The sequence below is a fragment of the Lepisosteus oculatus genome, chromosome 4 (assembly GCF_040954835.1).
Source record: "Lepisosteus oculatus isolate fLepOcu1 chromosome 4, fLepOcu1.hap2, whole genome shotgun sequence".
In the NCBI taxonomy this organism is placed as follows: domain Eukaryota; kingdom Metazoa; phylum Chordata; class Actinopteri; order Semionotiformes; family Lepisosteidae; genus Lepisosteus; species Lepisosteus oculatus.
In genome coordinates, this window is record NC_090699.1 from 5,393,089 (window position 1) to 5,420,333 (window position 27,245).

Here is a 27,245-nt window from a genome sequence, read left to right on the forward strand (position 1 = left end):
GCAGCAGATATGTGGGTCCCCTGAGTTTCCAGGGCTGGTCTATCACTAGCCCCCCAAAAGGAGAGAAGGATCTGACCTGACCTCGACATCTTCAACCTCCAGTCCAGTGTTTCCCTGTCACTTTTTTCCCATGAACACACCATGCTTTGTCAGTGTTAGAGCTGCATTGTTACTCCAGTCTGTGCCCACTCAGCTGTTTGAAGTTTGAAGAAAAGGGGCAGATGGTCAAATACGCACTCATTCCAGAGGCAAGCATTTGTGTATCTCCATGTTAGTCAGGGCATCGGGTAGCAGTTAATATTCATTAATCCCTATTTTGCTGTCTGTGGAAGTGCATCAATTAGAACAAGAATACTTCCCTAGTGACAGGGCGGTGATAGGACACTGGTGGGTCCGAATGATAATGCTGTGGTGGTGATAGAGCAGTGATGGGACACTGGTAGGTCAGAATGATGATACTGTGGTGGTGATAGAGCAGTGATATGACACTGGTGAGTATAAACATGGATACTGTATTGGTCAATGGATAGCGAGAGGGCACTGCTAGGTTTGAAATCAAGGTTTCAGCAGATCCTGCTCCTTTCCCCACTCTGACATGTGTGTTCCAAAGTATGGGCATGTGAATTAGGTAGTAACAAACTGTCTTGTCTCCCAGTGTCTCTGTCAGGGAACCAGACCTTGCAGGAGGTCCAGTTGCCCATCATTGGGAACAGGCAGTGTGGGTGTCTGAGTGATGTGGTCTTTGGAGCGAACAGCATCACAGCCAACATGATCTGTGCGGGAGTGCTGCAGGGGGGCAAGGACTCCTGCCAGGTAGCTGGAAAAGCCTTTTCCCTGTGTGCCTTTTTTCTTGCTCCAGTGCATTCCTGAGCTGCCCTGCGCTTTTATGATCTTGTTGGGTCACTGTTTCTGTTTTTTAGTCAGGCTGTGTAAGTAGACGATGATCTACAGTTAGTCGGTCTGTTCTTATTCTCACAGTGATCTCTCTCTGTCTCCAGGGGGACTCAGGAGGTCCTGTTGTCTGCAAGCAGGGCTCTGCCTGGGTTCAGGCTGGTATTGTGAGTTTCGGTTATGGCTGTGCCCGGCCCAGTCTCCCAGGGGTGTACACCAGGGTGTCCCAGTACCAGGGCTGGATTAACGGACAAGTGGGGTCGGGAGCCACAGGCTTTGTGACCTTCACCTCCAGTGGCACAGACGCTGACAGCAGCTTTACTTGTGGTTCCTCTAATGCTGTCAGGGCCCAGGTGACCACTGCTCCCTCTACTACGACAGCACCACTTACAACCACTCCCTCCACTGCCTCCTCTACTACTACAGCACCAGTGACCACTGCCTCCTCTACTACTACAGCACCACTTACAACCACTCCCTCCACTGCTGCTACAGGACCCATTATGACTGCTCTCCCTATTACTACCCCAGAACCAACTGAATCTTTTCCACCGTCTCCTCCAGAGTGTGGGAGAGCACCCCTGAGTACCAGGATTGTGGGGGGTGACTCTGCCCCAAAGGGGTACTGGCCCTGGCAGGTCAGCCTACATTACTATGGGCGTCACAGGTGTGGAGGATCCCTGATCAACCAGCAGTGGGTGCTGACGGCAGCACAGTGCTTTTCAGGGTAAGGAGAAACAGGAACACTGGTTATGAGTGCTGAGCCAGGGCTTTACATTTTGGTAGTACTGATGATTTTGACCTCTTTCCAACTCTTTCCAACCTTCTTGTCCTTTTGTGGCCTGTGAGCTTGGAGTCAGAAATAAATGTTACCCCTTGCAAATGGCAGAGTTTGAAAACAAAATTAATTTGTGTGGACTGCTGTAAGCAACAAGGTGTTTAAATAAACTCCAACAAGAATCTGCGGTGCTTATTGTGGCAGAGGTTTTGCGCAATGGTTTTACAGATTCAGAAGGAATTTTTCTATAGTTTACCAACGGAACTGAGGGGAGAATGACCACAGTGCTCTTGTCTATGTGTGATGATGTCAGTACAGCCTTGATTGAGCTTGGAGCTTGATTGAGGGAATGTTTAGAAAAGAAGTAAAAAGAGGTATTGAACTATTGAAGGATTGAGAGAGAAACTGATAACTCTATTCTGATTGACACTCATGAGCATAACGGCATTGAGATTAACTCTGATGAGAACAGACGGTGTAATATTTAAGGTTTTAGACACTTAGGCAGTGTAAAGAGCTAAGTGATCTTTCTCTTTCTTTCCAGCACTACTTATAGTGTCCCATGGACAGTGTATCTGGGCAGGCAGACACAGGTGGGCTCAAACCTCAATGAAGTGTCCAGGACGATTCAGCAGATCGTGTGGTACCCAAACTACGACTCTAGAATAAAAAATAATGACATCGCTCTGATAAGGTTGGACAATCCTGTCAGCTTCACCAACTACATCCAGCCCATCTGTCTGGCCGACAACAACAGCTCCTTCCTCGATGGCACCCGCTGCTGGGTAACTGGCTGGGGAGACACGGCTGAGGATGGTAAGTTGGCACATCACCCTTTCCTGTAAAAAACACTGGAAGATGAAATCTCTCACATCAACAGAGAAACTAAAGTATAATAATAGGAAAGCTACTGTATACTGTATAGTGCAAGATGTGTTAGGTTATTGCTTTACAATATTAAGTATAGGCACTGAGTTTCCAGTAATCGGCTAATTTGTGCAGTTTTCCTGTGTGCAGTATTTTAAAATCACCATTTCCCAGCAGGTTTATTAAAGAACATCTTGCAAGGTGTTTTTATAGCTCAGTACGATCAGTTCTTTTCCAGCTATGTTACGCAATGTTTGCAACTTTAGGATGATCTATTCCTGCTCTTTATTGTGGATCCTACTAAGAACCACACATCTGGCATGGCACATCCTAATGAAAGGATGCTCCTGTCTGTTCCTTGTAACTCATACTCTCAGGCTCTAGATTTAAATGACAATCGGGGGTGAAGTGGCTTTTATCACAGTCCTTAAACTGGCCCAGGAGCAACCATCTGGCCTGTAGTGAAACAGCAGAATTAACATACAGGTACAGACATGCACATGCAAGACTGAAGGTGTCTCCATAAACAAACAGGGTATTGAAACCTTCAACATTTTTGAAAAACAAGTGTTTCTAACCAAACTGCCCCTATCCTGAAAAGTGCAAGACCAGTTCTATTTATCTGGCTCATGAGGTTGCAAAGTGTTTTATTGTGCCCTACAGCCCCTTGTGTTCGATCCTAGACCAGAGTTTGAAGCTTGCTGGAAATCAGCTATGGGAAGACACTGTTGGCGTAGTTGATATTTGTGTGTTGTTGCCACTTCTTTGAGGGTTGGAATTAGATTTTCTAGTCCAACAAATGGAGAAATGCGATTGTGAATGTGTGAGAGACAATTAAATGGATTAACTGCTGACGTCAATCAGAACTAACTTGATCACCAGCAATAGGTAAAACACATGTTCATACAAACCAGTAGTAAGAGCTCATCTGAGATATTATGATGTCAGGTGAAGTTTTACCCCAAATGTGGCAGTCTCCTTGAATTCTTCTCCTCAATGAAAGAAGAACCAACAATGGCTAGGGAATAAAGCTCATGAGAAACACCTGGGACCTGTGGTGTTGCCACAGGTGAAGATGGCTAAGGAACATCGTTGCTCACCTGACAGTTCCTCAGACAGAGCAGAACCAGGGTCTTTTTTGGGCAAAACTTTAGCAAAGAACTCAAACATGCAAGAAGAGTGATTGCTTCTTCAGGTTTCCCAAGAGTGGTCTCCAGCCAAGGACAGGGTAATGACAATCTGCCTTGTCTGTCAGTGTCTCTGTCAGGGAACCAGATCCTACAGGAGGTGCAGGTGCCCATCATGGGGAACAGGCAGTGTGGGTGTCTGAACGACGTGGCCTTTGGCTCAGGCGGCATCACAGCCAACATGATCTGTACTGGAGTGCTGGAAGGGGGCAAAGGCTTCTGCCAGGTACAGCCACCCCATCATCTTTTTGTTTTTCTGCTTCTGTTCTGTGTCCCTCACTCTGCTGGACTATCAAAATATCAAGAAACCTTTGCTATATACCCTCTATAAATCTACTATAAGTCACGCCCTCTGCAGCCAGAGGGCGCTCCCACTCTGTCCTGTCCCTAGTTTCCTGTGCTTTGCTCTGTCCTTCCGGTGTGTCTCTCTCTGGGGTTATATATTTCCAGGTCACTCATTTCCCTTTGCTCAGCATTGACGTTAAGATGTCCTGAGACCCGCCTAGCACCAGGTCGCTGCTCCATCTGCGACCTGAGGGCATTGGTTTCTATACGGCATTTCCTGAACTCTTGCACTGCTGAGCCCGGGCTAACCTCCCGTCCCGGCACTACGCATAGGGTCTTTCTCCGCTCTCCTGCCATTCCACAGTTCATCCCTTCCGACACCCTAGACACTATATAGCCATACTGTATATGCTTGATTATGGAGCCGTGTCAGCATGCGTAGGCTCCAAAGGAACAGGTAAAGGTTCTTTCCACACTGAAAAGTAAAGAAAATAAACACCTGAAGAAAGCTACATAGTGTACTGTACCTCTTCCTGTGTTTTTATGACACACTTACCATTCTCTCATTATTTCCTGTTATATGTGAGTCGCCCCAGTTTGAAAAGTGCTGCCAGTCATTTAAATACAGGCAGCGTCTTTTTAACTCCTCTTTCTGTCTCCAGGGCGATACAGGGGGACCCCTGGTGTGTAAGCAGGGCTCTGCCTGGGTTCAGGCTGGTATTGTAAGTTTCGGAGAGGGTTGTGCCCAGCCCAGTCTCCCAGGGGTGTACACCAGGGTGTCCCAGTACCAGGACTGGATTAATGAGCAGGTTGGGTTGGCAGCTCCAGGTTTTGTGACCTTCACTCCCACTGGCCCGGACCTGGACAGCAACTTCACCTGTTCTCCATTCAATGTGACTCCAGTAGCTCCCAGTGGTAGGTTACAGCTGAAATCATCAGTAAATTGCAGATACTTGCTAAAATTCAGACGCACATCAGACAATTCTTCCCATCTGTCTCTTGTGTTTCCCCAGAGTGTGGAAAGGCACCACTCAGTACCAGGATTGTGGGGGGTGACTCTGCCCCAGAGGGGTACTGGCCCTGGCAGGTCAGCATACATTACTATGGGCAACACAGGTGTGGAGGATCTCTGATCAACCACCAGTGGGTCCTGACTGCTGCAAGCTGTATCTACAATTACTGGTTAGTTTCCTGTGGGACAGGCTAGTCATTCTGGATCAGTGTTGCCCAGAACAGTATTTGACGAGAAAGATGCTAGATGAGCATAGGTGACATTATGCACAATTTTAGCAATGACCTCTGTCTTTCTGCAGGTACTCAGATCTCAGTTACTGGAAGGTATATCTGGGCAGTCAGCAACAAGTGGGCCCTAACCCCTACAAAGTATCAAGGAGGGTCAAAAGTATCATTATGCACCCTGGATTTAATTACTACTATTATGCAGTTAACAATGACATCACCCTGGTGAGGCTGGTCAGCCCTGTGTCCTTCACCAGCCACATCCAGCCCATCTGTCTGGCCGACAGCAACAGCTCCTTCCACACTGGGACCAGCTGCTGGGTCGCAGGCTGGGGATACACAGCTAATGGTGGTGAGCTCATTTCTTATACATACGGCATCCCTTTGCTAAGGCAGAAGAGCCTTAGTTTTTAAAAGCAATATGGGCCATTTGCTGTGTTTTCTATAGATACAACACATCTTCTCTGTGGATTACTACAACACGAGCACCACACTTTCTTTACTTCTTAATTTTTTTCAATTATACATCAAGTCATTTTGAAGTGGCGTAGTACAGCTCTGGGTTCGATTCCAGGCTGGGTTGCCTTCAGGGTGTAGTCTGCGTGTCCTCCCTGTGACCGTCTCATGCAGATCAGACATGATTGGCTGGACTGGACTGTCAGGTCCGGGCTGGTGGTCAGGTATCTGCTCTCACCTGGTGGGCTATGGGTTCAGGTCCCAGGTGAAACAGTGCAGTTGTACCCTAGAGTGAGAATCATACTCAGCCTGCTTCGGTCAGAGGCCCAACTGCATACTTGGGACCCATAGTAACATGCTTTAATAATTTAGTTACTCTTTAGTAACTCAGCCAAATGAGTTCCTAAAATGAATGTTTGGATCTTTGTTGGGCAGCTGTTCTCTGAGAGGCACTAAGAACAAAAAGGTTGCCTTGATAGAACATCTCAATAACGGATTTCAGCCATCAATTGAACACAGATTCAATTTCTCGTCCCTCAGTGTCTCTGTCGGGGAACCAGACGCTACAGGAGGTCCAGGTGCCCATCATTGGGAACAGGCAGTGTGGGTGTCTGACTAATGAAGATGCCAATAACCCCATCACCATCACTGAAAACATGATCTGTGCTGGAGAGCTGGATGGGGGCAAGGATACCTGCTGGGTACAGACACCACATCACAAATACTTTTCAATTGTATACTTTCTCTGTCTTTTCTTTTTTTCAGAAAAAAAACTTAATGTGTACGATTAACCTTTTCCTGTATTAACCCCCCTCTCTCTCGGTGCAGTGTTAATGTACTGTAGTGTCCAGTCAGTGTGTCTGTATTAACCCCTCTCTCTCAGTGCAGTGTTAATGTACTGGAGTGTTCAGTCAACTGTCTTTATTAACCCCCATGTCTGTCCATCTCTCTCTTGTGTCCAGGGAGACACAGGAGGACCCCTGATCTGTCAGCAGGACTCCTCCTGGGTTCAGGCAGGTGTTGTGAGCTCTAGGCAGGGTTGTGCTCGTTCCAGTCTCCCGGATGTGTACACCAGAGTGTCCCAGTACAAGGACTGGATTAACACTCAGGTTGCGTCGGCCACTCCAGGTTTTGTGACCTTCAGCTCCAACGGCACAGACCCTGACAGCGGTTTTAACTGTAGCTCTCTTAGTGTTACTGCTGTAGCACCGAGCGGTAGGTGACACTTCCATAAAACCACTGAGAAACTGAGACATTAGTTTCTGCTCAGTTCACTTGAGGGTGTCCTCTCTCATCTGTTTCTCTGTCCATGTCCTGCAGAGTGTGGGCAAGCCCCACGGAGCACCAGGATCATGGGGGGGGTGTCTGCCCCAGAGGGGTATTGGCCCTGGTTGGCCAGTCTGCATTATTCTTATCACATGTGTGGAGGATCCCTGATCAACCATCAGTGGGTCTTAACAGCTGCCCAGTGTGTCTTCAGGTAAGATAAATTTGATTTTTTCCTGATTTTCATGGTTTAAGTTGAGATCTGCATTACGAGTGAGATTTACTGCATTATGTTTGCTGTTGCAGGGTAACCAATATCTTAGACATAGTTCTGCTCATCTCTTTCTACAGGACCAGTGATCTCAGTCAGTGGACAGTGTATCTGGGCCGGCAGACACAATACGGCTCTAACCCTCATGAAGTGTCCAGGAAGGTCAGACAGATCGTCCTGCACCCTCACTTTGACTACTGGACTTTGAACAACGATATCGCCCTGCTGAAGCTGAGCAGCCCTGTCTCCTTCACCAGCTACATCCAGCCCATCTGTCTGGCCGACAGTAGCAGCTCCTTCCTCAATGGCACCAGCTGCTGGGTCGCAGGCTGGGGAAACATTTATGAGGGTGGTGAGTGTAGTTCAGTGCTGTTCACATAACCCCTTCCTGGAAACAGCATCATTGTTGAGGTATTAATTACTTTGGGCATCAGCCACAGCTGAGGTGTGGGATCTGGGCGGTAGATGAGTCTGAACAAAAGGGAAGATGTTTTTTTCCTTATTCTTCAGTGTGTGGGACGCGTTGAGGAGCTGATCACATCAGAGTTTGCTAGTTTTGCTGAAGTACGGGATATTGATCGGTAAAAGTTCAAAGAGAGAGGATCAATCTTGTGTGCACTGTGGACTTCAGATCTTAAGAGTTAAAAAGACAGGGCATATTCCACAGTTTCCTAGCTGAAGTAGAGCTCAGAAAAAGAAAAATAATAGAATGATGAACAGGATTATCATGCTGGGCTACACTTAAACTTGTGAATTACGACAGTAAAACTGGCATCCTAGTGTATCATTGTCATGTAGAAAGAGAATCAAGAACCCCATGACTATCACCTCCCTGGGAGCAGTGTTCCCAGTGGCAAGACACTGTTGGGCAGGTTGTGACACAGATGCCTGGAAGATCCTCTGCTGGCCTGAGAGAAGGACCTCAGCCCCCAGTCCTGGGACTGACAGTGTCTCTTCTCTTCCAGGCTCCCTGCCATATCCTCAGACCTTACAGGAGCTCCAGGTGTCCATCATGGGGAGCAGACAGTGCGACTGTCTGAACGCAGAGGTCTTTGGACCAAACAGCACCACTGACAACCTGTTCTGTGCTGGAGTCCAGGAGGGGAGCAAGGACACCTGCCAGGTACACACACTCCTGCTTTTATTAAGACCCTGGGAATTATCTTTAGTGTTTCGAGCACTTGTGGCTCTTCAGTGTGGATATTATTTAATGCAGCACTTTTTCATTCCCCTGCCTGAGGGGTGCTGTTGAATTCTTGAGATAAAAATCTTCTTAATCTTCTAAAGATAAAATCATTTTTATTTCAGCTTTCAAATCATTCAAATTGCTTTTTTAAACTTGATCCTGTGCTTTTTTTAATCATTTTTAAAAGTGCTTTCTTTCTCCTTATGTAGATTAGATCTCCAGTGTAGATTCTGAGACCACTGTTACCTTATGTTGCTCTGCCTGAAAGTACAATACAGAATTACTCACTATCAGTCTCAGTAAGCCATATCTCACTCATTTCAGGTTCATTATTGTCACAGGCTCATGCAGTAGTTTCTAGATCTTGCAATTTATTCCTAATACTCCTGCTTTAACACAAAATGCAGTTTAGTCAACCTGCTCTTATAAACCTCCATCTTTCTATCTGTGATATCTGTCTGTCTGTCTGACTCTCTGCAGCTTGCAAAGCATGTAGCATGTTGAAAGTCTTTACCTGTCTCTGTAATAACACATTAAATTAACAATTAAACAGGAAGCTGGTCTGTGCATTAATGATTCCTTTTGATTTCTCCAGAGAGACTCAGGAGGTCCCCTTGTCTGCAAGCAGGGCTCTGCTTGGGTTCAGGCTGGTATTGTGAGAGCTGAGCTGGACTGTCCCCAGCCCAGTCTCCCAGGTGTTTACCTCAAGGTCTCCCAGTACCAGGACTGGATTACCCAGCAGGTTGGGTTGGCCACTCCGGGCTTCGTAACGTTCACTTCCAATGGCACCGACCCTGACAGCAGCTTCACCTGCGCTCCAGTGAACGTCACTCCAATCGCACCCAATGGTAGGTAACGGTTTGCTTTAAAGAAATTGAATAGTTTGCTTGTACTCAACTCCAGTGATCTTATGTCTGTCCTGTTCCTCCAGAGTGTGGAAAGGCTCCCCTCAGTCCCAGGATTGTGGGAGGTGACTCTGCTCCAGAGGGGTCCTGGCCCTGGCAGGCCAGCCTGTATTACAATGGGCAACACACATGTGGAGGGTCTCTGATCAACCAGCAGTGGGTTTTGACAGCTGCACGCTGTTTCTACAGGTGCTTAGATCATCAAGACTCCTTTCCTGGTTTGATTTAGATTTGATCTCTTTTGATGGTGAAAGATCTTAAATCACTCTGAACAAGTGTAATTTTGGACTGCAGGTAAGGAACTCTGTGTTAGGGGTTAACGCATAACTGCTCGTAACTGTGACCTCTCTCTGCAGGAACATTGAGGCCAGGCTGTGGACAGTGTACCTGGGCAGGAGGAGTCTGATGATTTATAACCCCAATGAGATTTCCAGAAGAGTCGCCCGGATCTTCCCACACCCAGACTTCAATTACCAGACTCTGAACAACGACATCGCCCTGGTGAGACTGCGCAGCCCTGTGTCCTTCACCAGCTACATCCAGCCCATCTGTCTGGCCGACAGCAGTAGCTCCTTCCAAACTGGGACCAGCTGCTGGGTCACTGGCTGGGGAAATTTAGATGAGTTTGGTGAGTTTGTATATGTCCCTTGGTTAAAACACAGGAACCCCGTAGTTGCTGAAATGTATATATACTAGATATTGTAGGTTGAATTTTTGAGTTTCTGAACAACGGTACACGAGGAGTGAGGGTAAATGGATTTCAATCACAATTTAATAGTGTTGGGTCTCCTCAGGGCTGTGTCCTATCTGTATAGAAATAGCATATTCTGTACTCTCTATGCATTCTTTATACTGGCAACAGAAGAGGTCTTTTTGGAGGAAAGATACTGTACATCATATGTTTGCTAATCTTTTGCAATCAGTATCCTACAAGATGTAGATACTGATCATCCTCCTGAGGTGTTACTTTTTTAATTGTATAATAAGTCCTTTCTTCACCTTAATGTGTCAAAACCAGAGATATATTCATTGAATTTGCAAAGCACCTATTGCTAAACCAACAGTCATTCAGGAGCAGGAAACTGAAATCTTGGCACTACTATGCTATTTCAATTTATTACAAATTAACAATTGAGGAAAATACAGATGTCATATGCCAAAAGAGCCAGCAATGCTTGTTTTTCCAGATCAACCTTGTAGGGAAAACCGGTTCAGGGACGCCAAATATGTAATCATAGTGGCTCTCTGAAGGCACCAGTTCTGTAGGGTTTGGGCATTTACTGAGACAATTATTAATTGTAGCAGTAAATCACAAAGTTGATTCTTTTGATTGCTTTAGAGTCCAACCATGCGACATAACTCAAACAACGCGCACACACAGGTACTAATACACGAGGATACATTTATTAATACATGGAATATGCATATAAACTTAACAGATCTTATCGAGAGGGTTATCAGAATACAAAAGGTATATTCGGTCAGTTACAAAGTGTTACACATATCAAGAGGACATACGTTCAGTACATCATTCATTAAGCCCGTTTCATAAATGAACTTGGTTATAACTTCTACATTAGATACTCGAAACAAGTACAACTGGTTGGGATAACAATTGAATTCTCGAGCTGTAATGCATTGAAGTTGAATACTCATCCAATTTCTGGGGATTCAGATCTCCTGCGGGCACAAAGAAACAGTTGCAGGCTGTTGCTGTCCAATCCGCGCTCTCTGGCTCGGTGCCAGGCTGTGCTGTGCGGCTTGCGACGGTGCGCTGCTGATGCTCATTGTTGGCATTAACTAGCAAAGTTTGTGCACAGGAGAAAAGATGACTGTGGGTCCCAGCAAGTCAGGAAGAGGACCGGTTCGTTCCTGATGAAGAGCTAGTTCTGAATAGTGATTCAGCTTTCCACAGTTCCGACCTGTTCACGAGGCCTGCTGCTGGTTACTCTCTGGCAACCTCCACTCTAGACTCTTAGAACAAAGGAAAGTTCTGGCACTCGGACACACTGGTCGTTCCGTGGTTGTCCGGGCTGAGTCTCAGGATGGTCAGGAGGCGCGCTGCGAGAATGTCCTGCCCTTGGGATTCTCCTTTGAATTCCCTTTAGAATTGTTGAATCTCAATCTGAATCTGAATCTGAATCTCTCAGGCTCTCTGTGTTGCCTGTTTTTACCTGGAGGAACTTCAGCTCATTGATTGGCTGAAAGTTCCATGGGCATCAGAGTTCCACGTGGGTTACTCGGCCCTACCGGTCCCTGATTGGTTGATCAAGGTGAGATATGAGTCACTTACTCCTGACACTTAGTAATGCAGTCCAGATGTCCAACTGGCACTCCCTAAACAGATAGGCACCAATGGATGACCATTGATCATGATAGCCAGGCTTAGCTAAGTGCATCCCCCTTTGGGAGCTGTCCTTATCAAAAGAAAACATCTTGCATGAATAGTTTCTCTGTGGCTGCACCACAGAGATGAACAGAGAAATGGGGCCTCATTTGGGAAGCTCAGAAACACTTAATTTTGCCTTATTATTAAGCCTCACCGCTACAACCTCTGCTCTTTTAATGGATCGAACAAGTTTGTCTCAGGCATCCTCCTAAAAAGAAACTGAGTTTTGATCTCAGAGGAAAACCACCGGGCTGGATCTCTCTTGTCTTTCAGTGTCCCTGCCATATCCCCAGACCCTGCAGGAGGTCCAGGTGCCCATCATGGGGAACAGGCAGTGCAACTGTCTGAACGATGAGGCCTTGGGACCAAAGAACATCACTGACAACATGATCTGTGCTGGAGCGCTGGAGGGAAGGAAAGACTTCTGTCAGGTTCAAATTATTCTTACATTCCCCTCTAGTGCTGTATCTACAATTTCACATCATGTCATTCTCCTGCCACCTCCTCACTACAGACTGAAGACCCTTTAATATTGCAGTGTGTCTGTACTAACCCGTCTCTCTCAGTGCAGTGTTAATGTACTGGGTGTCCAGTCAGTGTGTCTGTATTAACCCCTATCTCTTAGTGCAGTGTTAATGTACTGGAGTGTCCAATTAGTGTCTGTATTAACCCCTCTCTCTCAGTGCACTGTTAATGTACTGTAGTGTCCAGTCAGTGTGTCTGTATTAACCCCTCTCTCTCAATGCAGTGTTTATGTCTTTATTGATCTGTCTCTCTATTTATTCAGGGAGATACAGGCGGTCCTCTGGTCTGTAAGCAGGGGTCTTCATGGGTTCAGGCTGGTGTTGTCAGTTTCACTGAGAGCTGTGCCAGTACCAGTCTCCCAGGAGTTTACACCAGAGTGTCCCAGTTCCAAAACTGGATTAACCAGCTGGTTGGATTGGCCAGTCCAGGCTTCATGACTTTCATCTCTAGCGGCACAGACCCTGACAGCAGTTTTATCTGCAGCTCATTCAATGTGACTCCTGTAGTACCCAGTGGTGGGTATCAATTACCTGTTCGCAAAATTCAGAGGTTTGCTGTATTTTGACACTCAACAGCTGAGGACCGTGTTCCCTTTCTGCAGAGTGTGGGCGGGCGCCTCTCAGTACCAGGATCATGCAGGGTGACGCTGCCCCAGAGGGGTACTGGCCCTGGCAAGTTAACCTGTATTATTATGGACAACATGTGTGTGGAGGGTCTCTGATCAACCACCAGTGGGCGCTGACAGCTGCACACTGCATCTACAGGTAACTTGACCAGTTAAAGCGTTTCATGAATTTAATGGTGCATGGAAGAACTGTTAAATTATGGTGGCCCTGCACTCTCAGGGATGGTATTTCTCTATTTTCTGACATCTTGCCTGTCTTTCTCATACAGCTACAGTGGTATCAGTTTCTACCGAGTGTATCTGGGCAGGTTGACACAGGTGGCCTCTAACCCACATGAAGTGTCTAGAAGGGTCAGCCAGATCATCATACACCCTAACTTTGATTCTTGGAGTCTGAACAACGACATCGCCCTGCTGAAGCTGAGCAGCCCTGTCAACTTCACCAGCTACATCCAGCCCATCTGTCTGGCTGACAACAGCAGCTCCTTCCACACTGGGACCAGCTGCTGGGTTGCGGGCTGGGGAAACACAGATGAACAAAGTGAGTGTAACCCCTCAATAATTGTTAAAAACCTACAACACTAAGTTTAAGGTGCATATAAACAGCACAGACCTCACAGAAATCTCTCTCCCAATTTTAGCTTCTTCACTTTTACACGGATTATTTGCACTTTTATTGCTGTATACAATTTTAATTACATGATACATGGTGATCTCTTGTAAAACAGCGTCCATGGTGATCTGTGTAAGCATTTAGGAACAGGTAAAAGGTTTATTCCATATTGAAAAGAGAAGAGAGAAAACAATGTTTTGGCTGAGAAGCCTTCTTCGGGTGTGAGCTCTTTTTATTACACTACAACAGTCCTGTTACACTAGGAGCGACAGTCCCAGTACAGTACAACAGCCTGTTACAATAGGGACTACAGTCCCAGTACAGTACAACAGCCTGTTACAATAGGCGCTACAGTCCCAGTACAGTACAACACTCCTGTTACAATAGGAAATACAGTCCCAGTACAATAGAACAGTCCTGTTACAATAGGAGCTACAATCCCAGTACAGTACAACACTCCTGTTACAATAGGAGCCACAGTCTAGTACAGTAAAACAGTCTGTTACAATAGGAGCTACAGTCCCAGTACAGTACAACAGCCTGTTACAATAGGAGCTACAGTCCCAGTGCAGTACAATAGCCTGTTATAATACAGGAAAATGTAATGGGTTTATTTCATGCTAAAAAGAGAAGAAAGAAAACACAACGTTTCTGCTGTGGTGTGACACCCGAAGAAGGCTCCATAGCTGAAACGTTGTGTTTTCTTTCTTCTCTCTTCAGCACGGATAAAACCTATTACTTGTTCCTTTACAGACTATGCATGCTGACGCAGCTACCCACCTGTGTAAGCATTTATATACATATACAGTAATTCTATATGCAAAAATAAGTATCTGATATAACGGCTGTAGTTCATTAGAAACTGGCTTTCCTCACAATTACAGATTTGTATAACAATCACCAGGGAGACCCGTGGAGGTCTGACAGCCCCTCTTGTATTTCAGCTGCTCTGTCAGGGAACCGGACGCTCCTGGAGGTCCAGCTGCCCATCATTGGGAACAGGCAGTGTGGGTGTGACATCGACCCCGTTTACGGACCAAAAGCCGTGAATGAAAACATGATCTGTGCTGGAGAGCTGGAGGGGAGGAAGGACGTCTGCATGGTACCAACTCTTCCTTTGTCTTTTACACTGCTCTGTCCCTGTGTCCCTCTGGTAGACTTCAGTATTGAAGAGTGCTGTATTCAGCCATCACATTGTTATATGCTCCTGTCTTTAGTGTCCAGTCAGTGAGTCTGTATTAACCCCCCTCTCTCTCAGTGCAGTGTTAATGTACTGTAGTGTCCAGTCAGTGTGTCTGTATTAACCCCTCTCTCTCAGTGCAGTGTTAATGTACTGGAGTGTCCAGTCAGTGTGCCTGTATTAACCCCTCTCTCTCAGTGCAGTGTTAATGTACTGGAGTGTCCAGTCAGTGTGTCTGTATTAACCCCTCTCTCTCAGTGCAGTGTTAATGTAATGGAGTGTCCAGTCAGGGTGTCTGTATTAAGACTGTGTCTCTCTCCAGGGAGATGGAGGAGGTCCCTTGATCTGTAAGCAGGGCTCTTCCTGGGTTCAGGCTGGAATCGTGAGTTTTGAGAGGGGCTGTATCAGTTCCAGTATTCCTGGAGTGTATACCAGGGTGTCGCAGTACAAAGACTGGATTAAAGTTCAGGTGGGATTGGCCTCTCCGGGCTTTGTGACCTTCACTTCCACTGGCCCGGACCCGGACAGCAACTTCACCTGCTCTCCATTCAACGCAACTCCAATAGCTCCCAGTGGTAGGTGATGGTGTAGTCAAGTAACTGACTCACTATAGACTAATACCGGCGTACTAGTTTTAGAGTAAACAGGTAGCCACAACTATTCTTGTCTCTCTGTCCTGTTCCTCCAGAGTGTGGGCAGGCGCCTCTCAGTACCAGGATATTGGGAGGTGACTCTTCCCCAGAGGGGTACTGGCCCTGGCAGGTCAGCATACATTACTATGGGCAACACAGGTGTGGAGGATCTCTGATAAACCGCCAGTGGGTCCTGACTTCTGCCAGCTGTTGGAACTGGTACTGGTACGTATGTGAAGTTTTATTGGTCTTTGGGACTGTCAGTGGCATTTATGAAACATCTGCTTGTAGCCCTGAACCAAACACGTACTGACTTTTTTCAGATTACTGGAAGAACAATTCTATTAATTGGACCAATTAAAGATCTTTCAGAACTATACTTCAGCAGTGTGAACACAGCTCCAGTGTTCAGAACTAGCATTTAACAATGACATAAGAACTTACTTTCCCAGCCCTGGGTGGAGAGTCCTGCACCAAAAGAGATTCTGATCTCAGTATCTGTAGAAGTCTATAGAGAAAATTAGGTCAATGATCTAGCTGCAGCGTTCAGAATTCATGCAGGATCACAAATTATTTTATACCATTTTCTGCTAGCAATTTCCCTTATCTTTCTCCAGGTATGGTCTCAGTCAAGTGACAGTGTATCTGGGCCAGCAGAGACAGGTGGGCTCTAACCCCCACGAAGTGTCCAGGAAGGTGTGGCAGTTCATTTTGCACCCTGAATCTTACTATTCGAATTGGGAGAACAACATCGCTCTGGTGAAACTGAGCAGCCCCGTCACCTTCACTGCTTACATCCAGCCCATCTGTCTGGCAGAAAACAGCAGCTCCTTCTTCACTGGGACCAGCTGCTGGGTCGCAGGCTGGGGATACACTGGCGGAAACTGTGAGTTTATCTCCTTGATTAAAAGTCTACTTGACTGATGTGCTTGTTACAGTATGTCGTCCTCAAACACATAGTGTCTTGCACTTGCAGCGTGTGAAAAGATGATAGGTCTGTGTTTCTGCAGTGACTCAACTGATCAAAATGTTCTTCCAAGCACAGGCTGGGCTCTGTGACTGTGGCTCCCAGCAGCTGTCGACTCAGTTCACTGAGTGTCATTGACCTAGGGTAGGATGGGTCAGCACGGTGTTTCTCGGGTCCTGGTGACATTGGGGAGGAAGCAACAACCTGCACTCAAATGGGCAGGCCAGAATACTTTCTCATTCTCCCTGTGTGTAGTTGTAGGGTTTGTAGTTGTGAGCAGATATGAGCTTTTCCAGTATTCTGTGTTATTGTGTGATAACTGGATGCTTCACAATATCTCTAACATTTTTAAAGTACCACAGAGATGTTCTAAATAAATGTGGTCATCCTGTGGTATGTTAAACTTTATTGAGTGAGATCCCAAAAGGAAATATTAGTTTTGTCACATTCAACTCATGACATTTAACAGAAATTCAAGAGGAGGTCAAATTCTAGTCTTGTACTCCCTCCACCTCAACTTCACTCTTACAGCTGTCTCCCTGCTTCATTCCTGCAAGTGAGGGAGGTTTTTAAAGCACTGATCTTACCAGAGATAATGCAAAAACTAAAAAGTACACTATCCCTTTATATGCCATTGTCTCAGTTCATCATTATAAGAATTAGAATGAACAGCTGCTGGGATACTGTTACTGTTAGACTGGGTAGGTGGGAGATGCCTTAAAGAAGGAAGAATTGGGTAATAGCAATCAGCCATCTATCTCACACACTGTTTGGGATCTCTCTTGTCTTCCAGCACCTCTGTCTGGGAACCAGACCCTCCAGGAGGTCCAGCTGCCTATCATTGGGAACGGAGAGTGTGGCTGTGCCAGCAGCCTGACCTATGGAAGGAACGTTGTCACTGACCGCATGATCTGTGCTGGAGTGCTGGGAGACTGGAAGGGCCCCTGCTATGTACGAACACTTGCTGCTCCTTGTGTTTTCCATCATCTTATTCCTCCCCTCCTCTGTTCCTCTTTTCCTGTTTCTAACTCAGGGGGTGTCCCAATTCTTGCACTGTGCCATCAGCTTTTCCTCCAAGTCTGCACTTGTATGATGTAGTGTGAGTGTAGATTTCAAGTGTGTGAGTCTTCACTGTTATAAACACGGTGATGGGACACCCTTGGGTAAAGTCTCTTGCTGGTCACATGAGTCAAACTCCTGTCTGTTGATACTACTAAAGCTTTGTACTATAAAATACATATAATCTCGTCTGTCCCAGTACAGAAACAACAGTACGAGGAATATAGCGCGTTCATTCACATTCATTCCCAGCATAGTAAATGAGATAAACTTGGCCACACCTCAAAGCTTTGTACTATTACATATTCCATTAACAAAACACTCTGCAGGTAAATTAATATTCATCAGTCTAAATGAGGTGATGAACTAAAAGCTTTATGTCAAAACTTTGTAACAAGAATACATACAGTATGAATCTAAAGTAGCTTAATGAGATTTTGTTTTTACATAAAATTAGTTTTACATTTACGAACACTAACTCTACTCCATGAGGAATTAGGGGTGATTCCCTTCAGGGGAGTCAACTCTGATGCAGACTTCAGAGAAGGGAGCATTAAGGGCCCATGGAGGGCGCTCCTGAGCACTCTTGTGAAACACAAATATAGAAATGGGGCACCCCGAGCCCTTGCAGACTTGAGCAGGAACGTGCACATGAAGGAGGCAAGACCACGAGTGTGGGTATTGTCACACGGCCTTGCTGAAGTTCCAGTGTTGTGGGACCATCAGTCTTCATCTTGTCCTTCTTCTCAGAGACTCTCAGTCTCTCTATTAAAGCATTCTGACAGTGCGTCTTCACCCCTGACTCTCTCCCTGCATGTTCATACACCGTAGTAAGTGAGTAAGTGTGTAATAACCTGCCTATGTTTCTCTCTCTCAGGGAGATTCAGGGGGTCCACTGGTCTGTAAGCAGGGCTCTGCCTGGGTACAAGCTGGTATTGTGAGCTATGAATGTTACCAGTCCAGTTTTCCCTGGATTTACACCAAAGTCTCCCGGTACCAGGAGTGGATTAATGGAGTGGTGGGGTCGGCTTCTTCTCCAGGCTATGTGACCTTCACATCCAGTGGCACAGACTCTGACAATTATAACTGTAGTCTGTTCTCTACAACGACACCTCCACCAACTAATACACTGCCAACTACCTTAACACCTTTTGGTAGGTCAGAGTTCGATTCATTTGTTCAGAAAATAGCGGACTCAGACATCAATCACTTATCTTTCCTGTCGTCTTCTTCCTCTAGTCTGTGGTCAGGCGCCCCTCAGTCCCAGGATCGTTGGGGGTGAGTCAGCGCAGGCGGGGTACTGGCCCTGGCAGGCCAGCCTGCACTGGAATGGGACCCACACTTGTGGGGGGACTCTGATCAACATTGAGTGGGTGCTGTCAGCTGCTCACTGCTTTGGAAGGTAGGACAGAAACAGGACTCCCTTTCTCGGTATGTACAGTGCTGACAATAACTGAGATTGTGACGGCTGTGGATTCAGGTCCAAGGATGAGGAAAACACTGACGGTTTCAGTCACTAAAAACTGAACCACTCACAGTGTAACAGTGGTGTTTTATACCATATCAGTTTACAGAGTGATCACTGCAGATTGACGCTGCTCACAGTGTAACAGTGGTGATTTATACCATATCAATTTACAGAGTGATCACTGCAGATTGAAACTGCTGGCAGTGTAACAGAGGTGATTTATACTGTATCAGTGTTCACAGTGATCACTGCAAATTGAAACTGCTGGCAGCGTAACAGAGGTGATTTATACTGTATCAGTGTTCACAGTGATCGCTGCAGATTGAAACTGCTCACAGTGTAACAGAGGTGATTTATACTGTATCAGTGTTCACAGTGATCACTGCAGATTGAAACTGCTGGCAGTGTAACAGAGGTGATTTCTGACTTACAGGTCATTTTCCAGTGACAGGAATGGCTTTAAAGACAGCAATACTGAATAATGACGCTTCAGGACACATGAACAATTTCCATGTCTCCTCTTTCTTCTTCCTGTTAGTTTTCTCCATGCAGCTCCAGTGCTCAGTCAGGCCATTATGACAGTTTATTCTCCTCCCTCTCTCTTCAGCCCTGTGGTTGCGAGTCAGTGGAAAGTGTACCTGGGGCGGCTGACACAGACGGGTCCCAACATCCACGAAGTGTCCAGGGGGCTCCAGCAAATCATCGTGCATCCAGACTATGACTCTTCAACCAACAACAATGACATCGCCCTGCTGAGACTGAGCAGCTCCGTCTCCTTCACCAACTACATCCAGCCCATTTGTCTGGCTGACAGAAGCAGCTCCTTCTTCACTGGGACCAGCTGCTGGGTCACTGGCTGGGGAGACACAGCTGAAGGTGGTGAGTGTACCTCATTGGCATCTAGTAAAGAGCTACTGTTCTGTTTAACTGTAATTGAGGCTGGACTATTCCTTTAGCCTTCTGAGATATTGTAGCCCCACCTCGTGGCCCTAGATACTGGACTGAGTATCACAAATATGACAGCGACCTTCCAGCTCCTCTGTCAGGGAACCAAACCCTCCAGGGAGTCAAGCTTCCCATAACTGAGAACTGGGAATGGTAATTGGCATGACTTTTGTGCTGGCTTTTCTGATCCATGAGGGCTCACAGGATAGGTACAGTACTATCACACTGTCTTGCCTCTTAGGATCTCTGTTGGGGAACCAGACCCTGCAGGAGGTCCAGCTGCCCATCATGGGGAACAGGCAGTGTGGGTGTCTGAACGACATGGCCTTTGGCTCAGGCAGCATCACAGCCAACATGATCTGTGCTGGAGAGCTGCAGGGGGGCAAAGACTCCTGCCAGGTAAATTGTTAACATATTTTCGTCAAAGCTACACCCACACTGCATTGTCTGATCAATCAGACATTGCATATCTCCTGCCTTGTTTTCAGTGTTAGTGGACAGAACTGGGCTGTCTGCCAGTTAGTGCCAATTCTAACCATTTTCTCTCTCTGCAGGGAGACTCAGGGGGTCCCCTGGTCTGCAAGCAGGGCTCTGCCTGGGTTCAGGCTGGTGTTGTGAGTTTCGGAAGGGGCTGTGCCCGTCCCAGTCTCCCAGGGGTGTACACCAGGGTGTCCCAGTACAAGGACTGGATTAACGGACAAGTGGGGTCGGGAGTTACAGGCTTTGTGACCTTCACCTCCAGTGGCACAGACGCTGACAGCAGCTTTACCTGTGGTCCTGATCCTACAGTTACTACAAGAGCACCACTGACCACTCCTGTCACCCCATCAATCACTTACCCGACCCCTGCGCCAGCCCCCATAGCACCAGGAGGTTGGTTGTCATTTTAATGAAGGAGATGTGTTCAGATTCATACTATATTCCTTGGGTCACTATTCAGTTTCTTCTCCCTGTGTCCTGTTCCTCCAGAGTGTGGGAGACCGCCCCTCAGTCCCAGGATTGTAGGGGGTGACTCTGCCCCAAAGGGGTACTGGCCCTGGCAGGTCAGCATACATTACTATGGGCAACACAGGTGTGGAGGATCTCTGATCAACCACCAGTGGGTCCTGACTTCTGCCAGCTGTTTGAACTGGTACTGGTAAGTATGTGAAGTTTTTATTGGTCTCTGGGACTGTCAGTGGCATTTATGAAACATCTGCTTGTAGCCCTGAACCAAACACGTACTGACTTTTTTCAGATTACTGGAAGAACAATTCTATTAATTGGACCAATTAAAGATCTTTCAGAACTATACTTCAGCAGTGTGAACATAGCTCCAGTGTTCAGAACTAGCATTTAACAATGACATAAGAAGTCACTTTCCCAGCCCTTGGTGGAGTGTCCTGCACCAAGAGAGATTCTGATCTCAGTATTTGTAGAAGTCTATAGAGAAAATTAGGTTAATGATCTAGCTGCAGCGTTTAGAATTCATGCAGGATCACAAATTATTTTATACCATTTTCTGCTAGCAATTTCCCTCAGTGCTGTCCAGGACAGTATTTGAAAAGCACAGTTCAGTACTTTATTAGCAGAGTTGATATACACAGATCTGCTGACATCCTTTTCCTTTCCACAGGTACTACAGTCTTGCCGAGTGGCAGGTGTATCTGGGCAGGGAGCAACAAGTGGGCTCTAACCCCTATGAAGTGTCTAGGAGGATCCAGTCGATCATTATACACCCTGGATTTTATTATTACAGTTCCAGGCAAGACAATAACATTGCCCTCGTGATGCTGGGCAGCCCTGTCAACTTCACCAGCTACATCCAGCCCATCTGTCTGGCCGACAACAGCAGCTCCTTCCACACTGGGACCAGCTGCTGGGTCGCAGGCTGGGGATACACAGCTAATAGCGGTGAGCTCATTTCTTATACGTACTGCATCGCTTTGCTAAAGCAGAACAGCCGTACCCCTTAAAAACAACTCTGGGCTATTTGCTGTATCCTCTGTAGATACAACAAGAACACCCCACTCTCCTTACTCCTTTTTTCCACTTATACATCATGTGATTTTGAAGTGGCATAGTACAGCTCTGGGTTCAATTCCAGGTTGGGTTGCCTTCAGGGTCGAGTCTGCGTGTCCTGCCTGTGTCTGCCTCATGCAGGTCAGACATGATTGGGTGGACTGAACTGTCAGGTTTGGGCTGGTGGTCAGGTATCTGCTCTCACCTGGTGGGCTATGGGTTCAGGTCCCAGGTGAAACAGTACAGTTGTACCCTTGAGCGAGGCTCATACTCAGCCTACCTTAGTCTGTAGCTGCATACTTGGGCCCCATAGTAACATGCTTTGGATAACTTTCAATTCAATTCAATTCAATTCAAGGTGCTTTATTAGCATGACCGATGGGTACAATCAGTGTTGCCAAAGCAAATAAAAATAATAAAATTAACATAGAACAAAACAAAAAATAGAAGTAAAATAAAATCTACAGACATGTTACAGACATTTACAACAAAGACATATTATGTAATATTGACATCTACTGTAGGCGGCTGGAGCATTATAACTTTCTCTGAGAGGCACTAAGAGTAAATTTCTAAGTCACCTTGGTAGAACATCCATAATGCTCATCAAATCTCGGATTAACGGGAACTGTGGTATACTGCAGCTGTGGCTGGAGCACTGCAATCAGCCATTCAGAGCTCAAAACAGATTGATAGTGTTGTGTTAGGTGTTCCTGAAATGACAGCTGCATCTAATCTGAGACTTTCTTAGACTAATAATCATACGTCTTCACAACATAACATATGTTATATAAATACACAAAATACAGACCCTAGCTTTGAAAAGCTTTTCTGAAAAGAGGATTGCTGTACATGCTATGAATGAAGCTTGGATCAGACCAGGATTTTCATGGAGTTTAAAACAATTAAAATGAATAATATTGCACTTTGCCATTATACTGTTGATCTAGGCAGTGTACATGAATGGTAGTAATACTGCAGGTGATGTACAGTACGGATATCTGTGGATATTCTGCGTTCCTGTGTGACATCTGAAAATGTGCTTGTTGGTGCCCAGGTATTCAGCTCATGTTCCAGATTCCTACAAACTTCTTCACTTTGTACTTCCAGTCCCATTTTAAACAGACCCTTCAAAAACTGAAAATTATTTCAGAAAGGTAAAAGTTAAAAAATATTTAGCTGAGTCCCCCCATTTTAGAACATATACTCAAAACACTATTTACTGTAGAAAAAGGCATGTATGTACTGTATTTTGTACATGGAAAGAGCACATCGTTGTATTTTGTACATTTAAGAGCACATAGTTGTGAATAAACTGAGAAATGTATTGCCAGGTTTACCTTCTTTAGTTTTTAACCAATTAAATCACTCCTGTTTAACATGAATGAAGATGTTTATGTTCCCCATGCTTACATTTTTCTACGGGAACAGATGAGATTAAATGTACTGTTTATGACAAAACAAAGATCTGAATAGTCAGGGAGCAGTATTTGCCAAGTTTTCCCCAATATGAGTGAACACAGTACATCACCACTTGAGTGCGTATAGGAACAGGTGACACTGCATTTAGATTCATCAAACTGTCAGGGGAGAACAAAAAACTTCTTGAAAAATTATCTGCCATTGGATAAGAAGTGGGAGTGAAATCAGCAAAAACAAGAAAGCATTTTGACTGTGAACTGCAGAGTGGTTGTCCAAGAAACATCATGCTCATTGTGATGCTGCTGACTTTCACTGCCTACTAACGCTCCACAGGGGCCACCCATCAGTCTTCTTTGGCAGTGCAGTTTTCTGGGCAGGGTGACACCATGGGACAGCAAAGTCATCTTGTCATGGCAACGAGTTTTGACGCCCAATCTGAGTGGCTGCATGGTGCGTTTTACGTGGCTGCATCTGTAATGTCCAGACACTGTGGGGTTAGGAGCTGCTAAGAATAAAATTACAGGTCTTAGTGTTAGGTCATCTCGGGGATATTCACACTAATGGACTTCAGCCACCATTCCCACAGCAAGTCAATCTCTCATCCCTCAGTGTCTCTGTCGGGGAACCAGACGCTACAGGAGGTCCAGGTGCCCATCATTGGGAACAGGCAGTGTGGGTGTCTGACTACTGAAGATGCCAATAACCCCATCACCATCACTGAAAACATGATCTGTGCTGGAGAGCTGGATGGGGGCAAGGATACCTGCTGGGTACAGACACCACTTTACAAATACTTGTCGGTTTTATACTTTCTCTATCTTTTCTTTAAAAAAAACCTTATTGTGTATTATTCACCTTTTTTTCTATATTAACCCCTCTCTCTCAGTGCAGTGTTAATGTACTGGAGTGTCCAGTCAGTGTGTCTGTATTAACCTCTCTCTCTCAGTGCAGTGTTAATGTACCGGAGTGTCCAGTCAGTGTGTCTGTATTAACCTCTCTCTCTCAGTGCAGTGTAAATATACTGGGGTGTCCAGTCAGTGTGTCTGTATTAACCCCCATGTCTGTCCATCTCTCTTTCTGTTATGTCCAGGGAGACACAGGAGGACCCCTGATCTGTAAGCAGGACTCCTTCTGGGTTCAGGCTGGTGTTGTGAGCTCTAGGCAGGGTTGTGCTCGTTCCAGTCTCCCGGATGTGTACACCAGAGTGTCCCAGTACAAGGACTGGATTAACACTCAGGTTGCGTCGGCCACTCCAGGTTTTGTGACCTTCAGCTCCAATGGCACAGACCCTGACAGCGGTTTTAACTGTAGCTCTCTTAGTGTTACTGCTGTAGCACCGAGCGGTAGGTGACACTTCCATAAAACCACTGAGAAACTGAGACATTAGTTTCTGCTCAGTTCACTTGAGGGTGTCCTCTCTCATCTCTTTCTCTGTCCATGTCCTGCAGAGTGTGGGCAAGCCCCACGGAGCACCAGGATCATGGGGGGGGTGTCTGCCCCAGAGGGGTACTGGCCCTGGTTGGCCAGTCTGCATTATTCTTATCACATGTGTGGAGGATCCCTGATCAACCATCAGTGGGTCTTAACAGCTGCCCAGTGTGTCTTCAGGTAAGATTAATTAGATTTTTTCCTGATTTTCATGGTTTAAGTTGAGATCTGCATTACGAGTGAGATTTACTGCATTATGTTTGCTGTTGCAGGGTAACCAATATCTTGACATAGTTCTGCTCATCTCTTTCTACAGGACCAGTGATCTCAGTCAGTGGACAGTGTATCTGGGCCGGCAGACACAATACGGCTCTAACCCTCATGAAGTGTCCAGGAAGGTCAGACAGATCGTCCTGCACCCTCACTTTGACTACTGGACTTTGAACAACGATATCGCCCTGCTGAAGCTGAGCAGCCCTGTCTCCTTCACCAGCTACATCCAGCCCATCTGTCTGGCCGACAGTAGCAGCTCCTTCCTCAATGGCACCAGCTGCTGGGTCGCAGGCTGGGGAAACATTTATGAGGGTGGTGAGTGTAGTTCAGTGCTGTTCACATAACCCCTTCCTGGAAACAGCATCATTGTTGAGGTATTAATTACTTTGGGCATCAGCCACAGCTGAGGTGTGGGATCTGGGCGGTAGATGAGTCTGAACGAAAGGGAAGATGTTTTGTTCCTTATTCTTCCGTGTGTGGGACGCGTTGAGGAGCTGATCACATCAGTTTGCTAGTTTTGCTGAAGTACGGGATATTGATCAGTAAAAGTTCATAGAGAGAGGATCAATCTTGTGTACACTGTGGACTTCAGATCTTAAGAGTTAAAAAGACAGGGCATATTCCACAGTTTCCTACCTGAAGTAGAGCTCAGAAACAGAAAAATAATTGAATGATGAACTGGATTATCATGCTGGGCTACACTTAAACATGTGAATTACGACAGTAAAACTGGCATCCTAGTGTATCATTGTCATGTAGAAAGAGAATCAAGAACCCCATGACTATCACCTCCGTGGGAGCAGTGTTCCCAGTGGCAAGACACTGTTGGGCAGGTTCTGACACAGATGCCTGGAAGATCCTCTGCTGGCCTGAGAGAAGGACCTCAGCCCCCAGTCCTGGGACTGACAGTGTCTCTTCTCTTCCAGGCTCCCTGCCATATCCTCAGACCTTACAGGAGCTCCAGGTGTCCATCATGGGGAGCAGACAGTGCGACTGTCTGAACGCAGAGGTCTTTGGACCAAACAGCACCACTGACAACCTGTTCTGTGCTGGAGTCCAGGAGGGGAGCAAGGACACCTGCCAGGTACACACACTCCTGCTTTCATTAAGACCCTGGGAATTATCTTTAGTGTTTCGAGCACTTGTGGCTCTTCAGTGTGGATATTATTTAATGCAGCACTTTTTCATTCCCCTGCCTGAGGGGTGCTGTTGAATTCTTGAGATAAAAATCTTCTTAATCTTCTAAAGATAAAATCATTTTTATTTCAGCTTTCAAATCATTCAAATTGCTTTTTTAAACTTGATCCTGTGCTTTTTTTAATCATTTTTAAAAGTGCTTTCTTTCTCCTTATGTAGATTAGATCTCCAGTGTAGATTCTGAGACCACTGTTACCTTATGTTGCTCTGCCTGAAAGTACAATACAGAATTACTCACTATCAGTCTCAGTAAGCCATATCTCACTCATTTCAGGTTCATTATTGTCACAGGCTCATGCAGTAGTTTCTAGATCTTGCAATTTATTCCTAATACTCCTGCTTTAACACAAAATGCAGTTTAGTCAACCTGCTCTTATAAACCTCCATCTTTCTATCTGTGATATCTGTCTGTCTGTCTGACTCTCTGCAGCTTGCAAAGCATGTAGCATGTTGAAAGTCTTTACCTGTCTCTGTAATAACACATTAAATTAACAATTAAACAGGAAGCTGGTCTGTGCATTAATGATTCCTTTTGATTTCTCCAGAGAGACTCAGGAGGTCCCCTTGTCTGCAAGCAGGGCTCTGCTTGGGTTCAGGCTGGTATTGTGAGAGCTGAGCTGGACTGTCCCCAGCCCAGTCTCCCAGGTGTTTACCTCAAGGTCTCCCAGTACCAGGACTGGATTACCCAGCAGGTTGGGTTGGCCACTCCGGGCTTCGTAACGTTCACTTCCAATGGCACCGACCCTGACAGCAGCTTCACCTGCGCTCCAGTGAACGTCACTCCAATCGCACCCAATGGTAGGTAACGGTTTGCTTTAAAGAAATTGAATAGTTTGCTTGTACTCAACTCCAGTGATCTTATGTATGTCCTGTTCCTCCAGAGTGTGGAAAGGCTCCCCTCAGTCCCAGGATTGTGGGAGGTGACTCTGCTCCAGAGGGCTCCTGGCCCTGGCAGGCCAGCCTGTATTACAATGGGCAACACACATGTGGAGGGTCTCTGATCAACCAGCAGTGGGTTTTGACAGCTGCACGCTGTTTCTACAGGTGCTTAGATCATCAAGACTCCTTTCCTGGTTTGATTTAGATTTGATCTCTTTTGATGGTGAAAGATCTTAAATCACTCTGAACAAGTGTAATTTTGGACTGCAGTTAAGGAACTCTGTGTTAGGGTTAACACATAACCGCACGTA

General features: G+C 46.1%; 1 protein-coding gene across 3 annotated transcripts in view; it reads left to right on the forward strand.

Annotated features, from left to right (window-relative positions):
• LOC102695114 (uncharacterized) overlaps positions 1-27,245 on the forward strand; it is a 60,191-nt gene that overhangs the window by 13,639 nt on the left and 19,307 nt on the right. For 2 of the 3 annotated variants that reach the window (XM_069187934.1, XM_069187933.1), the window contains exons 5-42: positions 656-813; positions 999-1,618; positions 2,214-2,485; positions 3,792-3,949; positions 4,671-4,923; positions 5,022-5,190; positions 5,322-5,599; positions 6,244-6,404; positions 6,666-6,918; positions 7,024-7,183; positions 7,321-7,592; positions 8,206-8,363; positions 9,022-9,274; positions 9,358-9,520; positions 9,688-9,959; positions 11,994-12,151; positions 12,508-12,760; positions 12,847-13,009; positions 13,140-13,411; positions 14,428-14,585; positions 14,986-15,238; positions 15,352-15,520; positions 15,913-16,181; positions 17,056-17,213; positions 18,199-18,475; positions 18,561-18,723; positions 19,397-19,668; positions 19,976-20,133; positions 20,289-20,607; positions 20,704-20,872; positions 21,350-21,627; positions 23,767-23,927; positions 24,248-24,500; positions 24,606-24,765; positions 24,902-25,173; positions 25,785-25,942; positions 26,601-26,853; positions 26,937-27,099. In XM_069187934.1, coding sequence (XP_069044035.1) covers positions 656-813; positions 999-1,618; positions 2,214-2,485; positions 3,792-3,949; positions 4,671-4,923; positions 5,022-5,190; positions 5,322-5,599; positions 6,244-6,404; positions 6,666-6,918; positions 7,024-7,183; positions 7,321-7,592; positions 8,206-8,363; positions 9,022-9,274; positions 9,358-9,520; positions 9,688-9,959; positions 11,994-12,151; positions 12,508-12,760; positions 12,847-13,009; positions 13,140-13,411; positions 14,428-14,585; positions 14,986-15,238; positions 15,352-15,520; positions 15,913-16,181; positions 17,056-17,213; positions 18,199-18,475; positions 18,561-18,723; positions 19,397-19,668; positions 19,976-20,133; positions 20,289-20,607; positions 20,704-20,872; positions 21,350-21,627; positions 23,767-23,927; positions 24,248-24,500; positions 24,606-24,765; positions 24,902-25,173; positions 25,785-25,942; positions 26,601-26,853; positions 26,937-27,099 — 8,509 coding nt within the window. The remainder of the gene's footprint in view (positions 1-655; positions 814-998; positions 1,619-2,213; positions 2,486-3,791; positions 3,950-4,670; positions 4,924-5,021; positions 5,191-5,321; positions 5,600-6,243; positions 6,405-6,665; positions 6,919-7,023; positions 7,184-7,320; positions 7,593-8,205; positions 8,364-9,021; positions 9,275-9,357; positions 9,521-9,687; positions 9,960-11,993; positions 12,152-12,507; positions 12,761-12,846; positions 13,010-13,139; positions 13,412-14,427; positions 14,586-14,985; positions 15,239-15,351; positions 15,521-15,912; positions 16,182-17,055; positions 17,214-18,198; positions 18,476-18,560; positions 18,724-19,396; positions 19,669-19,975; positions 20,134-20,288; positions 20,608-20,703; positions 20,873-21,349; positions 21,628-23,766; positions 23,928-24,247; positions 24,501-24,605; positions 24,766-24,901; positions 25,174-25,784; positions 25,943-26,600; positions 26,854-26,936; positions 27,100-27,245) is intronic. The other variant, XM_069187935.1, reaches the window with a different exon arrangement.